The sequence below is a fragment of the Crotalus tigris genome, unplaced genomic scaffold (genome assembly GCF_016545835.1).
Source record: "Crotalus tigris isolate CLP2741 ecotype Arizona unplaced genomic scaffold, ASM1654583v1 scf7180000017546.9332058, whole genome shotgun sequence".
Classification (NCBI taxonomy): Eukaryota; Metazoa; Chordata; class Lepidosauria; order Squamata; family Viperidae; genus Crotalus; species Crotalus tigris.
This window is the reverse complement of record NW_024096465.1, coordinates 3,348,056-3,363,289: the sequence shown is the minus strand read 5'-3', so window position 1 is coordinate 3,363,289 and position 15,234 is coordinate 3,348,056. Positions and strand designations below refer to the sequence as shown.

Here is a 15,234-nt window from a genome sequence, read left to right as displayed (position 1 = left end):
TTTGCATGCTAATGATAAAGATACGCCAGTGTAGACTTGCCCTTTCTTATCCATCAAGATTTTTTGTTAGTGTTCCTGCTATAGGAATAATGATGGAATTGCTTCCTGAATTCATGCGTCCTCTATTGTTTCCATTCATTATAAGTACTGCATAACCTTAAAAATTAATGCCTGATATTGTTTCCTATCCTTTTCTTCACCATTCTTTTTTCATATATATTAAATCGTTTAGATTATTGCTCTTCAGGAATGAAAAGTTTGTTTGTAATATGTGTACAATGTGCTTTGGATTACATTTAAATTTGAAATAATAGCATCACAGATCTCAAATGCCATATCACATTGCATATTTTTGGGGGAAAATATTTACATATTCTTAGAATGCATAGCATTAAAGCAACACAGTGGTGGGATTCAGCGGGTTCGCACCGGTTCAGCAGAACCGATACCTAATTTTTTCATAAATTCAGGGAACGGGGTCCGAAGTGGCCAGACTAGCGTGCATTCATGTTCCTCCAATTTCTCACTTGCTGCAATCTGGCTTTGAATGCACGCTAGTCTGGCATCTAAAAAAAACAGGTTTTTTCCCCCCCGTGCTGGATTTTCGCTGCCATACTGTTTAACTTTCTGTAAAGTTTGCCCTTGCTTGTTGCAAAGCCAAATTGGAATCCTCAGGCCGCTCCTTCCAGCCCATTTTGGAGCTGGTTCAAAAGCGAAGGGAATGCTTCCCACTCCACCCGATCGCTGTGGGGCTTCATTTCCAAAGACTCTCTAGACAGGCTCCAGATAAAACCCCGGGACTGAAAAAGCAGAAACAGGAGCAAAGGGCTGTTCAAAAGATTGACGACGGAGAAAGTGGGACAACTCACTACCGAACAAAGTGAGATGGGTGCCAGGGCGTGGTAGGCCTGGCTGCGGGGGGCCTTCGGCTCGGTAAGCGGTTGCAGAGTGAATGGGGCAGTTCCCCCCTCTCCCACCTGCCTTGTGGTAGTGACTCCCCCACTGCAGAGAACCAGTTATTAAATTATTTGAATCTCACCACTGAGGCAACAGAAGACTGAACTCTGGTTCTCCTTAGGCATGAAAGCCAGCAGGATGATTTTAGGCTGGTCACTCTTTCTGAGCCCAACTCACCTCGTTGGGTTATTATGGGAAGAAAGGAGCATTAGTTATGTTTATTTAATTAATTTAAAAATAATAAACTGGATAAAAAATAAATACAAACACTTTAAAGCAAATTTGAACTGGATAGAAAAATTACATCCATTAAAGAGTATTTCCATTATATTTTCTCATGCAAAAATGTGACATAACTACACACACAAAATACATACATGTACTTTTAGGAATTAGGAGAATTATTCTAAATAGCGTAAGCAATGTATTTGTATTTGCAATTACAATATCATATCCTCAAGTTAAATATGTTTTGAGTTAATATATGACTTCCCAGTCTCCATTTGTTTTTTAGAGATTGCTTAGAACAGTGATGGCGAACCTTTTAGAGACCGAGTGCCCAAACTGCAACCCAAACCCCCTTATGCATTGTTGGGTGCCGGGTGGGTGTGGCCAATTGGGTGGGTGTGGCCCATTGGGTGGGCATGGCTGCAGTGGTAACGACAGACTGGGTGGGACTAAAAAGTTCAGTCAATTCCAACTTTGCAAGATCTTTTTTTCCCCACGAGAAGTTGACTGATTGAACCTTTTTTTTTTTTTTGCACGGCGGCGGAGGCCTAAAGCGAAAAGGTTTTATAAAACCCAGCTGAAGGCCTAGGACTGGGGTGACGGCACGCGTGCCCACAGAGAGGGCTCTGAGTGCCGCCTCTGGCACCCACGCCATAGGTTCGCCACCACTGGCTTAGAACATTCCAGAATAAAGCTGAAGTGTGTGAAGGGTGGGAAAATAAAATGGAAAGAAAATGATACTAAAGTAATGACTATATTCAGATAAAGAAGTATTATTTTTTTTCTCTGCATACATGCCTAACTATGAAATGTTTATGCATATTTTGGTGGAATTAAAGTTAATTGTTGGAATTAAGGGTAGATTATTACTAAAAGATATGACTTCTCACAAGGCCTGTAAAATACACAGGGCAGCATTTGTTCTCTTTTGTATTATGCTGTCACAATGTTAGAAATTCAAATAAAACAACAGCACTATTCTTTTTAACCAGTTTTCTTTCCTTTGCTTATAATCACTTGATAAAAAAAATCACTGAACATGTACAGTTCACTAGAGTATTCCTCAATTATGATAAGTGGCTTGATCCATAATGATAATTTACTTAAAATCCCAATTTTACTAAAAGATGCACAATTTCCTAAAAACCTTTCAGCTGATTTTTTTGGCTTCCCAGGAAATGTTTGCATTAAAAAAAAATCATGGTAGTTTTAAAAAGTACATAATAACAAACACAATTTTGCTAATTATTTATTCATACAATAAGAAAAATTGTCTGTACTTGTAATTATTGTTGCTTACATGCAAATATATTAAATCAAATTACTCAAATATGCAAGCTTCATATCCTGGGGTAACCACCATTTATAAAGTATACATATGTTGAAGCAGAAACAAGCTCTTTCCCAAAATAATTGGTAATTTCAAGATACAGATAAACACAACCAATAGCAAATTATACTATAGGTATAATAGACATATTTAATGTACAAAGCTGCGTACATTATTTTTATGTGACACTTGTGTTTTGGAATAACTTTTGTTTCTGCTAGTTAACATACAAACATTTCAGCAGAGAAAATTAAATAATTTTATCTAAAAACAGCATGTAAGTAATAAATATCTCTAGTGTGAGAGCTGTCTTGATTTGTAATAGTAAGAGTAAAGAATCTTCAGGCACCCTACAAACTGATAGAAAGGTAGGGCATACATTTCTCAAGATCAGTTTCATTAGATGTATGAATTGTTGTAAATTGAAAATGACTACATACACAGTATAAATAAAATGATCAAATATTTATGAAAAAATAATAGATGTACAGTTTATAACAACACCTTGTAAAAAGAATTTTGGACATTTTTTAGAAAGTGTGAAAGCTGTAACTTATTCTTCAAAACAACGTTTTATTGCTGAGATACTCTATAACATCAATAGAATTTCATATCTAAAATCCATACATCCAGTTTTGCAATGTTATTTCTTGGATAAATTCTTCAAAACACCAGCTACTTTAATACTGAGGGCTTGAACTAAGATCTCAATAATTATTGAACACAATTGCAATTTAGATTTCTGAGTTCATTTGTTTATCTTTGAATATGACAAATGTTGAGGATAACCTGTGTGAGAAGACAATTGCCATGTAAACTATCACAATTCTCTGATACATATGGCAAATTATGACATAGATCACTGGAATACATGAGATAGTTCTGCAGAGCTCTTCTTAGTTAAAAGTCCCCAAAGCTTGGATGCATTATTTATTTTATTTCTTTATCAAATTTATTTCAGCCCGTCTCGCAGTTCAAGGTGACTCTAAGCAGCTCAGCTTTTAAACGTTACCTTAAAAATCAACTATCTGGTTACCTTATTTAATTTCTTCAGAATTCGGGTACAACAATCCATATTTCATAAATCATCAACAAAGATCGCAGAATGCTTGTAAATTATCCACTACATTACATTCAGCCATTTCTTCACAAAGAAAAGGATCTGTTCTCATAAACAAGATGATACATGAGCTGGTATCTTATGGATTTCAATAGTAGCAACATCCACACAATGAAAAATATATTTTGCCTTTTGAGAAATAATAACTGTAAGAAACAAATGAATTATACTGCACAACTAAGATGAACACATTGTCCCCGGCTGTGAAGAAAGCAATCTGAACTAACATGCTGAATTTCAAGTCTACCATCTAAGGGCGCTGGTCAATTGGAAGAAATATCACAGATATTGGAAGACTCAATTTAAATATATCTGGAATAATAAATACAACAGCATTTAAGAAAAAATGGATTAAATTTGAGAATTTGTTGAGGCTTCTCCTTGATTTACATTTTCTGTTCGCACTGAGGGATTCAAAAACTGTCCTGATGCTCCAATGTATAGGCGTGATCTCATTGGCCATTTCTAGAAGATGAAGATGCAGGATAAATTAGTATTGCTTGCTCAAATGCAGGAAAATGGCAGCTTTATTAGCAATTACAGTTCATTTAGGGATACATTTATCAGTTATGGAACTATAAATTCTCCCATCCTTTATAACCTGCTATTTGCATTAGACCAGTGTTTCTCGACCTTGATAATTTTAAGGCATGTGGACTTCAACTCCCAGAATTCCACAGCCAGCATTGCTGGCTGTGGAATTCTGGGAGTTGAAGTCCACTTGCCTTAAAATTGTCAAGATTGAGAAACACTGCATTAGACCAATGCAAATAGTAAGCACGTGTAATGGTATGTGGGAATGCTCTTGGGAGACAGTAAAACTACAGCCAGGGGAATAGCTAGATAAGAGATAACTTAGCTTGCAGCAAGAATAAACTCAGAAGGAACACTCCCTAGGTTTTTTGGGCTGTAAAAACAAGATCTGTTAATGAAACCTTACAATAATAATAAGCTCCCGGTAGTTCATCTTGGTTTGTTTTTTGTCTTGTCACTTTGCAAGACTGGCATCATGGGAAGGAGAGCTATGTAGATTAGTATGGAGGACGAAGGAGATCTTGATACCTCATTAGGTATGTTAGATTGAGTTCTCACGCCTATTTATTTTTAATGTGCCGCATGTCTACAATTACTGACAACTTATCTCTACCAAAGATTTGCAAACTGGTGAAAGAATAACAATAGGCCAACATATTTATTACAATTATTAGGTTTAAATCATCATAAACTACTGTCCTACATTAGATATTATTGCTCATATACTCTACTTAAAGAAAAAAATAGCATGAGTGTTTTCATCCATGTGAGCTTTTGTACCAGATTTTCTTAAAAATATATTTTGTATACCACATCCAATATGAAATTAGGAAACACATTTACAAATTTTCTATTTAGAAAAAAATGCAAAGTTTAACAGGGCTTATGTAATCCTACACACACACACACACACACACACACACACAACTTTGATCTTGTGCTTGGTTATTCAGATAAACACAATTAAATCAATGGGATTTATTTTTTAATATACTCATCTCAGACACAATTAAATCAATGGGATTTATTTTTTAATATACACATCTCAGAATATAAATCCCATTGATCTAGTTGTGTTTATCAGAAATAACCAAGCACAGAATCAAAGTGCTCATGTCATATGTATATACAATGAGCACAATTTTCCAGCAGTAAGATTTATTAAAATACCAATAATTGCTGGTGCTATTTACTTCTCAGTGCTATTAGCCAGGCCTAATGTAAAATAATAAATTTCATTAATCAGTGAAGAAATAGGGAGTGAAGTCTTCTGGTTTTACAGACAACTAATGGAAATATTCAATTGCAACTATATTATGGATATATAATAGGGTCTTGTGAATGGTTATTTACAGGGCTTTTTTCGTCATAGAACGCACGGAACGGCGTTCCGGCACCTTTTTTTGAACCGAAGAACCGATTCCTTCTAAGCTGCCAGCACGAATCCAGGTATGCCTGCAGAGCGATTTTTGCGACCCCCCAGCAGCCCAATCCGGGCTCCGGAGGCTTGGAAAAGAAATTATAAAGACCCGGATCTATGGCTGCAAAGCAATTTTGCGCCCCGGCCTCCAGAGCCCAGATCAGGTTGCTGGGGGGGCTGCAAAATCGCTCCATGGCCATGGATCCTGGCTCTGGAGGCTTGGAAAAGGCCTCCGGAAACCGGATTGGGCATCTGGGGGGCTGCAAAATCATTCCACGACCATAGATCTGGGCTCCAGAGGAATTTTCCAGGCTTCCAGAGCCCGGATTGCGCCACTGGGGGGCCACAAAATTGCTCCCTAAGGTGGCTTCTCCCCCCCCCCACCGCTCCGTAAAGGGCTTTCTTCTGGAGCTCCGGCATTTATTATTTTATTTTTTTTTTTACAAAAAAAGCACTGGTTATTTAGAAGTAAGTCTCATTGAATTGAAAAAGTCTTCCTCCCAAAATCTGCATAGGATTTTAACCTTGTACCTTTTTTGGTAGAAACACTGATAATCACAGAGTTGAATAGAATAGATTAGGACTAATCAGTATTACCCAAAGGGTATGGTTTTTGAAGTTTCTAGAATGCTTTATCAGGAAAGAAAGATAAATGATGGGGCTAATTAGAATTTCAGAAAATTAGAAAGCCACTAAATGATGGCAAAGAAATATAGAAAAAAATTACAATGCCATCCCAGTTTTGCCATTTTTCTTGTTGTTTATCTTGCCTGCTGCCTTGCCAAATGGGATAATCTAGTAGAAGATATCTAAACAGAACTTCATATTGCAAATAAAGTGGCATTGTGAAGAATACATTGTGAAAAATTGCTTTTTCTATTAATTTCAGTGATGAGTCTCTAAAATAAATTATAATATTTTTCAAAGTTTTACCTCTGACATAATAAGCAGCCTATTGAATAAAACATATAATTCAGACACTTGCAGTAGCTAATATACTGTAATGCAGAATCAAATGGACTGTGTTTATGGCAAATCTGTTAGTCATGGCCAACACCTGGTTTCTCGACATTTATTTGAAAATGCTCCTGAGATGTCAATGCTAATTATTTTAACAATATGCTTTACTTTCTGCTCTACATTATCATTTTTGCTGTATGTACTCCTAAGCTATAGCCAAAATGTGACTTTTTAAAAGCAATTCAAATTATAATTATTTTTACTGGCAGACAAATGGGTAACTAATTATATATCAAGCCTATCATTGGTGTACATTTCAATAAAACTATTTTTATAAAAAGTGTATACATGCTCATTCAAGATTATTTTAAGATAAGGTTAGTTTTGGAAACAAATAATGAAAGGACTACTTGCATCAAGATCCATTTAGTTTGGTTTAAGGTAATTCTTGATTACTAGGTTTTTAAGTAGTAGTTTCCTGAATTAAGATCAGTATAATTTATTAAAGAAATTACTTATTAAAGAGCTAGTAGCAAGGGGAAGACCTTTTGTAATTTGAACTTGCAATATGAACTAAATATGGTTCATAGGGCAATGGATTTTACACTGGGGTAATTACTAATGGGATATATTTGGGCATATCCTGGGGAAAATGGGGCAATTTGTAATAACATGTTTTTGAATTGAGTATCCAGTTTGGGATTGCCACTGTCGAAGTGCTTGTGTAAAACAACAGAATCTATTTTTTTTTTTTTTGTGGGAATAATGACATTATTTGAGACCAGGAAAAAGGATAATTGTCTCAAACAGTTTACAAGCCAGTCATAAGGCATACATTGTTTTGTAATAAATAGGAGTCACTTAAAACCTTGTCCTAGTGTTGGGCATAATGGTTATGGTACACGGAGGTTTAATGCTGTATATATCTGAAGTGTCATATGGAATCACATCAATGAATTGTGGTTCTGTTGGTTCTAATTGATTCTGCTGATTCTGTAATGCTAAAGCTTTCTTGTGTAGACTAGTGTACTTGTATATTAGTATGCCCTTTTGCCTGAAGATTTCTACACAATGGAAAGGTTTTCAAACAATGCTGATTGGACCTTCTAGGAATTTTTTTTTATTTGTTTTTGCCCTGCTTACCTTAACAGGGTGTAGGTAGCCATCCCCTCTCAGAGTTCCCAAGCCCTTGCCAGGCAATTCTTCTTCATCTTGCAAGCTGCGGGTGAGATGGGCAATGTAGGTGGTGGCTAGAAGCAGTACATCCAACTTGGAGAGCTTTGTGTCGGGTGGTACAGAAGGCAGAGTTCTCTGTAACTCTAAGAAGGCATGTCGCAGGGTCTGCACTCGGCTACGCTCTCGGGCCGCATTGGCTGCTGCAGGTCTCCCCAAGGTTGCCCCAGTCTGTTGTCCTAAGGAGTTAGTGCCAGATGTGGAGGGTGGCAGAGAGGCATTTGAGCTTGGAATATTGACCTCCTTTATGTTCTCGGGTGCATTTTTATAGTCCATTGGTAAGACCAAATCTGCAACCGACATGATGCAAATTCCTAGTTTATACCTTGGATTGTCACATTTTCTTTTTTCGAACTATATTGCTATCTGATTTTAAGAACTTTGTATCGCAATTTTCAGTATACTGAAATGTATTCTTTTAATGTGGTACCTCTGTGCCAGCAACCTTGCAGTTTTATTTTTAAGATAGGAGAATTCAGCTGAAAAATCATCAACACATAGTTCTAACAACTGATTCACAATTTTAATGCATTTTCAGAAAATAATGACCACATTTAAATATTATATTAGGACATATTTTTAAGCATCTTAACTTGAAATAAATTTGGCATCAACATCTATTATCTTTCAGAAGAAGTGAATGAATGTGACTTAGTATCTAGCAGAAATGATTAGTGTTGAAATATTAATGTTCAAATAAATGTAAGAAATCATGCTGTGCACAGTTCCCAATCGCTTTATGGATATGTAAAGTACATTTCTTTACAGTAATGTGGAAATGATTTTCTTCCTGGATTTTTAGATATTTTTATGCATTTATTTTTATTTCCCAGTACTCCCCCATACTACAAACTGGGATTTTCTGATGGTTCTACAAGTAAAGAGATCCAATCCCATCCATTTATTTGGATCATTATTTAAGATTAGATGTTTCTATTATACTAAAAATAAACAAATAAATATTCAAGAATATAAGCCTGAACTGTGAACTCTTATTGAACTGCTTTCCTCTTTAGTACAGATACATGTTGGCTTTAAAAGATAAAGATTAAATAGATATGGAATATCATTTGGAATTTTCTAAAAATGCATACTTTTGTAGTCTGCAAACCACAAAGTATATTGAATCTAACTTGTATTTGCATTCAGTAAATCTTATATTTATTGAGGACTGTATTCATCTGGACTGTGCCTTATAAATTATAATCTAGTTAACAATAATAGTTTTGTTAGCAAAACTAGCAAGCAACTAATAAAAGTATATTAAATTCGTATGCTGCCCAACTTTATTATTTAACTTTAATAAAAAGCTTTTTCTTAGTTACAGACTTTTCCATTCAACTGAAGATATTTTTCTGAAATCAAACAATGGAGGAGAGGAGACACAAAGGGATAAAAACAAGATAGGATTGGAAATAACAGTGCTCCCTAAGAAATTTTTCCTGGTCAGCTTGAGAACTCTGATTTTATTGCCTCAATTTCAGTTTCAAGTTTCTAAATTTAAAATGAATTATTGAATAATAAATTATAATAAACATTGTAGAATTTTTTCCTGAATTCAAATACACGATTGCTCTACAATTATGCCTTTTGTAAAGGCTTGCTAAGTTTTCAAATGTATCCAATTCTTTTTTGTTTTAAAATATTTATTAGCATAATTACTCATTAGTTGAGATTTTAAGTTTTAGTATTTAACACTTAGCTTATTAAAACTATAAATTAAAATTATTTTATAATTAAGCTTTTTTCCCTCAAAGGTTTGTATATAAGTAATACAATTGACTTGAGTGTTTCAATTAAAGCTGCATTTAGGCAAGTAAATGAATTTATTGGATATTTAGGATTCATTTATACAGTACATGAATGAATACTAAATAAATAAAACCAGCTTATCTAGAAAAGAAAGCATTTACTGTAGAACACTATTCTACACATTTATCTGAATTGCACATAGCTGGAAAATATTTCTGGGGCCTATTTCCACATACATGTTTAAAACATCAACAATCAGCCTAAATACGCCTGTATAACATCGGCATTTCGATTCAAAACGTGAGACCAGTAGGAATCAAGTCACACTGATTTGATAGTTTAAGTTCACGCTTAAATTCATAGTCCTATTTCACTTAGAATTTCTCGATGTATTTTTAAAGATTAAGATTATATTGACATGCACACTTACTACAGAAGAACGGTCATTGGACGTATTTAAACCTACTGTACTTCTAAAGTAAATGAACAGAGCAAATCAAAACCCATACCGTATTACTGCTCCATTACAAGTACTAAGTAAATTATAAAGACTAAGTTACATTATAAAGACTAAGTAAATCCTTTATAATTATTTTTATTGTCTTTTGTGCCGGGGAGTTCTCTAAGACTGCCTTGCTTGCATAATATTTTCTTACAAAGATATTGAATTAGAAATAATTCAAAGAGGAATAGCAGGATACGAGCAAATAAACGGTGGTTAGTCGGAAAGAAAGTTCAGGAAAATGAGAGGGATCCACACAAGACTTGCAGTTCAAACTATTTGGAGGATCTTTAATTCCTCAAAGACAGGGCCAATAGTAAGTATATTGCAAGATTGCACAACTGCGACGCAAAGGAGGTGTTTTATAGAATTAGGGGGCGACCAAATTCGTGTATCTACCCAAAGAGCGTGAGGGAGCACGGCGAGAGTATTAAAAAGTTGCTTCAAAAAGAACTTACTTGATCTCCTAGGACCCCAATAAGGGAGACAGGGCGCCGCCGCTGCTCTCCCGTGGCCGATCTAGTCCAGAACGGGAGTGGGGAAGCCCCGGGCTTTTATAAGGATTGGGGAGCGCGCCCACCAGTGCTCGGCTTTTGATGACGCCTCCCCCCTTTCGCGTCGCCCTCTGCTCTTCCTGGTCAGCTCTCTCGCCTGCGGGGAATCGAGACTGCTGTCCCTCGCAAAGCCGCCAACCGGTGCGTCCACATCTTCGTTCGCGTTCTGTCCTCCGAGACCCAGCCGCCACTTCGCGACAGGCAAGTCGGATCGCCTTCGAATGATGACTTACCAGGTTGCAGATCCACGCAATTTTCCTGGCGTCACGAAACCCCAGTAGTTTCTCATTGCTTTTCCAATGGAGTCTTTCGGCTTCTCAGACAAGCTTATAGTCTGGCCTTCACGGATAGTCCATCGCCCAGGTCGGCAAAAATAAGAGCCTCGTAGCATCTTGCAAAAAGTGTGAAATCTTAAGAACTCCTTCCTGCGAACACAGGTTAGAATGGGGCAAGGACCCACTCGGGCTCCCTCCACATCTTTGGACTACTCAAGGTCTCTTGGCCAATGTAATTCACAACCTGTTGTAAGATGAGGTTTAGGTGTATCATACACCATTGCGTATAAGCAATACATAAATTGAAATAATATGTTTTTATAAACGATGCATGTAGAATATGAAATTAATGGAAAGATAACCATTCCATAATGGGTTTTCTCTTGCAATTGAATCCAGGTGTGTTTTAAAGTATAGACCTAAAAGAGAGCAAGAGCTTTGAAACCGAACATCTGGGCAGTAGAATAAGCAGAAAAATAAAGTCACTCCATATAACCTTCTTCTTTGTATTGAGGAACATTGGATTGTTTTAATATTAGTCCCTATTTTTAAATTAAATTTTTACATACTAATGTAAAAGGGTGCCTTGATGGCCTATGCACCTTCCCACCAATGCAATGAGGCTTCAAAGTCATCATAGATCCTGTCATATTTGAAGCCAGAGACCTCTGCTTTGTAAATGGACAGTTGTCCATCTAATATATATGTTGGACTTCAACTATCACAATCTGACCAGCATCTATTCTGTTTGAAGATTATGAATGCTCACAGCCAATACAGCTGGAGGATACCAGTTTAGGAAAAGCTAAATTAAGTACACCTCTTTATTAATGGTGCAACACAACATTTGTGAAAAGTTGTTAGCTGGCTAATCTTTTCCTCTGAATATCAATAGAAAGGTTTGTGGATTTTGCTTCTCTCTCCTTCTGAAGATGAATATATATGCAGAAAATAATTAATTGGAATTAGAATTAAATAGCTACTTGCCTTTGAAGACACAAAAATATGTTTACCAGATGCTTGATAATTGTACAACTGTAATTCATTGGATTTTTAATAATCAAACTTACATATTTTTCACACTATCTTGTTTAAGATGGAAAGCATATTGATTTTTCTATAATCCATAGATTAATACTCCTATTTATCCACTGATTAACTACTTTTATTGAACAGAATTAGTTTCTAATTATAACTGCAATTATAATGAGTTGAAACAACCACAGAATCTATGATCCTGCTAAATTGCCTGGTTGGGTGATGTAGCAGTGATTATTGTTGCAATGTAACAGCAGCTTTAAGCACATGAAAGACAAAGCAAAGCAGATCTCATTGTAGAATAAGGTACAGGAGAAAGAAAGAATTTAGATTTATCAAGTACTAGATGAAATTAACTTCCCATAAAGTTTTGAAAACTTGGCATGTGTGTTCCACTTCACTTCTCTCTTCAGAAAGGCCTTGGTTTAATGAAAACAAATGTTATGGGTCCCCTCAGGCAGGGCTTTGGCAGCAGCAACATTTTCAGGCATGTTGCCAGGGTTCAGTGGTGGATGAAGAAGTGCCATTTCACAATCAACAGACAGATAAATGTGTAGCTCCCCCCCACTCCCGTATAAACCACCAGCACATCACACAGTAGATAGAAAGCACACCATACCTGAGAGAAGGATTCTAGATTTGTTGTAACACTGAATGATTGACAAAACAGTCTCTTCTACGAGCATTGCATTGGAGCGCCTTTCTGGCAGCAACAAACATTTTGCATTATGGTAAAAGGGATGTCAACACAATTGGGGAGGGAGCAAGGTGCATAATTATGAGTCAATAGAATCTGTATCCAATATATAATCTACTGTTAAAGTAGCCTGCTAACCAACTTTAGTCTTACAACAAAGACTGTAAGAAGACAGCTAGCTTCTTTGGCGCAACAGGTAGCAGCATTTAGCAAACATGGTGAATCTTGAAAAAGCACCTTATTGGAAAAGAGATCTTCAGGAAATCCTTGACATAAGAAACTACAAAACTACCAAAAAAAAGGGGGAGGGGGGAAGAACCCAAAAGCAAATCATGTTGATATTGTTGTCAAGATAATACTTTATGCTACCTATACCTAGCATACAATATTTTTTCTTCTCAGATAAAGCTTATACTGAAATTCCATACTGTAGCATAATGCAACTTCACAGAATTGGTATAGAGTAGGGGTAGGCAACCTCAGCTCTTTTATGACTCATGGACTTCAACTACCCCTGGTATAGAGTGTCTATTTCATTGAAAAAATAAGTTTTCTCCTTAAAAAAGAATAAGGTACACATGTAGGCATATAGCATTATACTTCAGATTATAATTTGAATTAATAAATTAATTTGTATGGGCTTTATTTATTTCTATCCTGCATTATTTTTACAAATAAGGTAGCAATCGTATCCAACCCACCTTCTTCCTCCTATTTTCCTCACAAGGTAGGTTGGGCTGACAGAGTGACTGGCCCAAAGCCACCCAGTTAGCTTTCTTGGCTATGGTGGGATTTGAACTCACTATCCCTTCTTTTCTAACCTGGTCCTTAACTACTAGACCAAACTGGTAATCAAAACCTATGAGTTAAGAGTATTTTTTTTTTTTAAATCCTGGAGAAAAAGCAGGTAATGGAAAACATTATAGATCAATGTTCTTAATCTGAGGCCCACAAAACTTTTGGAGTTCATGGATAGATTTCAGGGGTCCATGAACGTGGATAGAAAAACCCCCTTTAATCTTTAGAAAATGAAAATACTATACAGGTAGTCCTCAATTTATGACAATTGAGCCCAAAATTTCTGTTGCTAAGTGAGACAGTTAAGTGAATTTTGTCTCATTTTAAGATCTTTTTTGCCACAGTTGTTAGGTGAATCACTGCAGTCAATCACAGTTATTAAATGAATCTGGATTCCCCATTGACTTTGCGTCAGAAGGTCTCAAAGGTGATCACATGATCCCGGGACATGCAACTGTCAAAAATGTCAGTTGCCAAGTATCTGAATTTTGATCATGTGACCACAGGGATGTTGCAATGGTCATATGAAAACTAATCGTGTCATTTTTTTCAGTGCTGTTGTAACTTCGAACGGTCACTAAACTTTTTTAAGTTGAGGATTACTTGTAGTACAATGGTATTTAGAGAGATTTGTAAAGCTTTTGGCTATTATAGTATGAAGCAACGGGGGAACTACATACAAGTGGTAACTTATATTTTGACCACTATGTGTGTGCATATTGGCCCTTTGATGCATGAAATGGAAATTTTTAAATTATGCTGTGGAATTACTCTATGTGTTTCTGAAATAGCCTTCTACCTTATTTTGTAAATGAATGAATATATTATGAAATCAGAAGCAGAGCTGATGTTTTAGTTGAGTTTCACAAGGCAAAATAAGAGTGTAATGAGTTCAACACAAAGTCCTCAAGGTGGTATAATAAATTTGCTGTTTTACAGAAGCATACCAAATCATTTATTTGCTTCTTCTCCAAATACAAAAACAAAACAAAATCTAAAAAAGATCACGTCATTTTTATACACATTAAAATTATATCCCCGTGCCTTCTCAGTGTCTTCGAAGATTACTTAATGTAGTTTTCTACATAGATAGAAGATATAAGTGATTTAAATCTTGTTTTCTTCCTAATTCTCAGTCAAGCCTCAGCATTTGGAATTCATAGTGCTTTTTGTTCAAGTTTGATTATGTGTCATCAAATTGTTTTTGACTCCTAGTGACCACATAGATAATTTGTTTGACAGTCTATTCTTAACTTAACTTACATCGCCACTGTAACTAAGTCCATCCATCTTGCTGTTAGTCAACCTCTTCTCTTTCCTTCCAGTTTTTCATGCATTAGAACCTTTTCCAGAGAAAACATATCCAAGTACAGTCCAGGAAAAACTGCATAGTTTTTCAAGAACAGCCCAGGTCACCTAAATGGTCCCTCCTAGCTGGTCACATTTTACTATTTTAAATCATGTTTATAAATGTATATAGCAATTTAACAAGGGTAAGACAATACACTAAAGAAAAATGCATCTCCAATTTTCTAAATTTAAAAACTAAGCAATTCTTCTTATTTTAGCATATAAATGCAATATATTTTCACCATGGTCACAAGAACTATTTGGGAATAATTTTCAAAAGGTTGTCATTCAACACCCACCTTCTTTATTGCTGGTCAGATAAACAGCATATAATATATGTGCTAGTATCATAGAATACAAATTTGATATTCACAGCAAATAATTGAAATTTAAAGTTAATTCACTTTATTCTTATAAGCATAATTTTATTCCATTTAGTTCCTATTTTCTAAAGTGTTTCTTTAGCATGGTATCAAAATAGGAAAA

The 15,234-nt window shown here is 35.7% G+C and overlaps 1 protein-coding gene across 3 annotated transcripts; it reads right to left on the bottom strand.

Annotated features, from left to right (window-relative positions):
• Positions 1 to 2,421: 2,421 nt before the first annotated feature.
• On the bottom strand, positions 2,422 to 11,173 carry TCF24 (transcription factor 24). Of its 3 annotated transcripts, none has more exons than XM_039336575.1 (3): positions 10,824 to 11,173; positions 7,693 to 8,072; positions 2,422 to 4,100 (listed from the first exon to the last, which is right to left on the bottom strand). In XM_039336575.1, the coding sequence occupies exons 2-3, from the start codon at positions 8,056 to 8,058 to the stop codon at positions 3,987 to 3,989; spliced, it is 480 nt and encodes a 159-aa protein (XP_039192509.1). In that variant the 5' UTR covers positions 8,059 to 8,072; positions 10,824 to 11,173; the 3' UTR covers positions 2,422 to 3,986. The 3 variants fall into 3 exon arrangements, with proteins under 3 accessions (XP_039192509.1, XP_039192503.1, XP_039192497.1); XM_039336569.1 differs by lacking the exon at positions 10,824 to 11,173 and adding an exon at positions 10,495 to 10,800; XM_039336563.1 differs by lacking the exon at positions 10,824 to 11,173 and having other exon boundaries at positions 7,693 to 8,137.
• Between the last annotated feature and the right edge of the window lie 4,061 nt (positions 11,174 to 15,234).

What these genes read in the sequence shown, in the direction of transcription:
- TCF24 (XM_039336563.1), bottom strand. Translation starts at nt 8,085, where the DNA reads ATGTCGGTTGCAGATTTGGTCTTACCAATGGACTATAAAAATGCACCC. An exon ending in GCTACCTACACCCTGTTAAG is followed by an intron (nt 4,101 to 7,692) that starts GTAAGCAGGGCA and finishes TTCATCTTCTAG; the next exon opens with AAATGGCCAATGAGATCACG.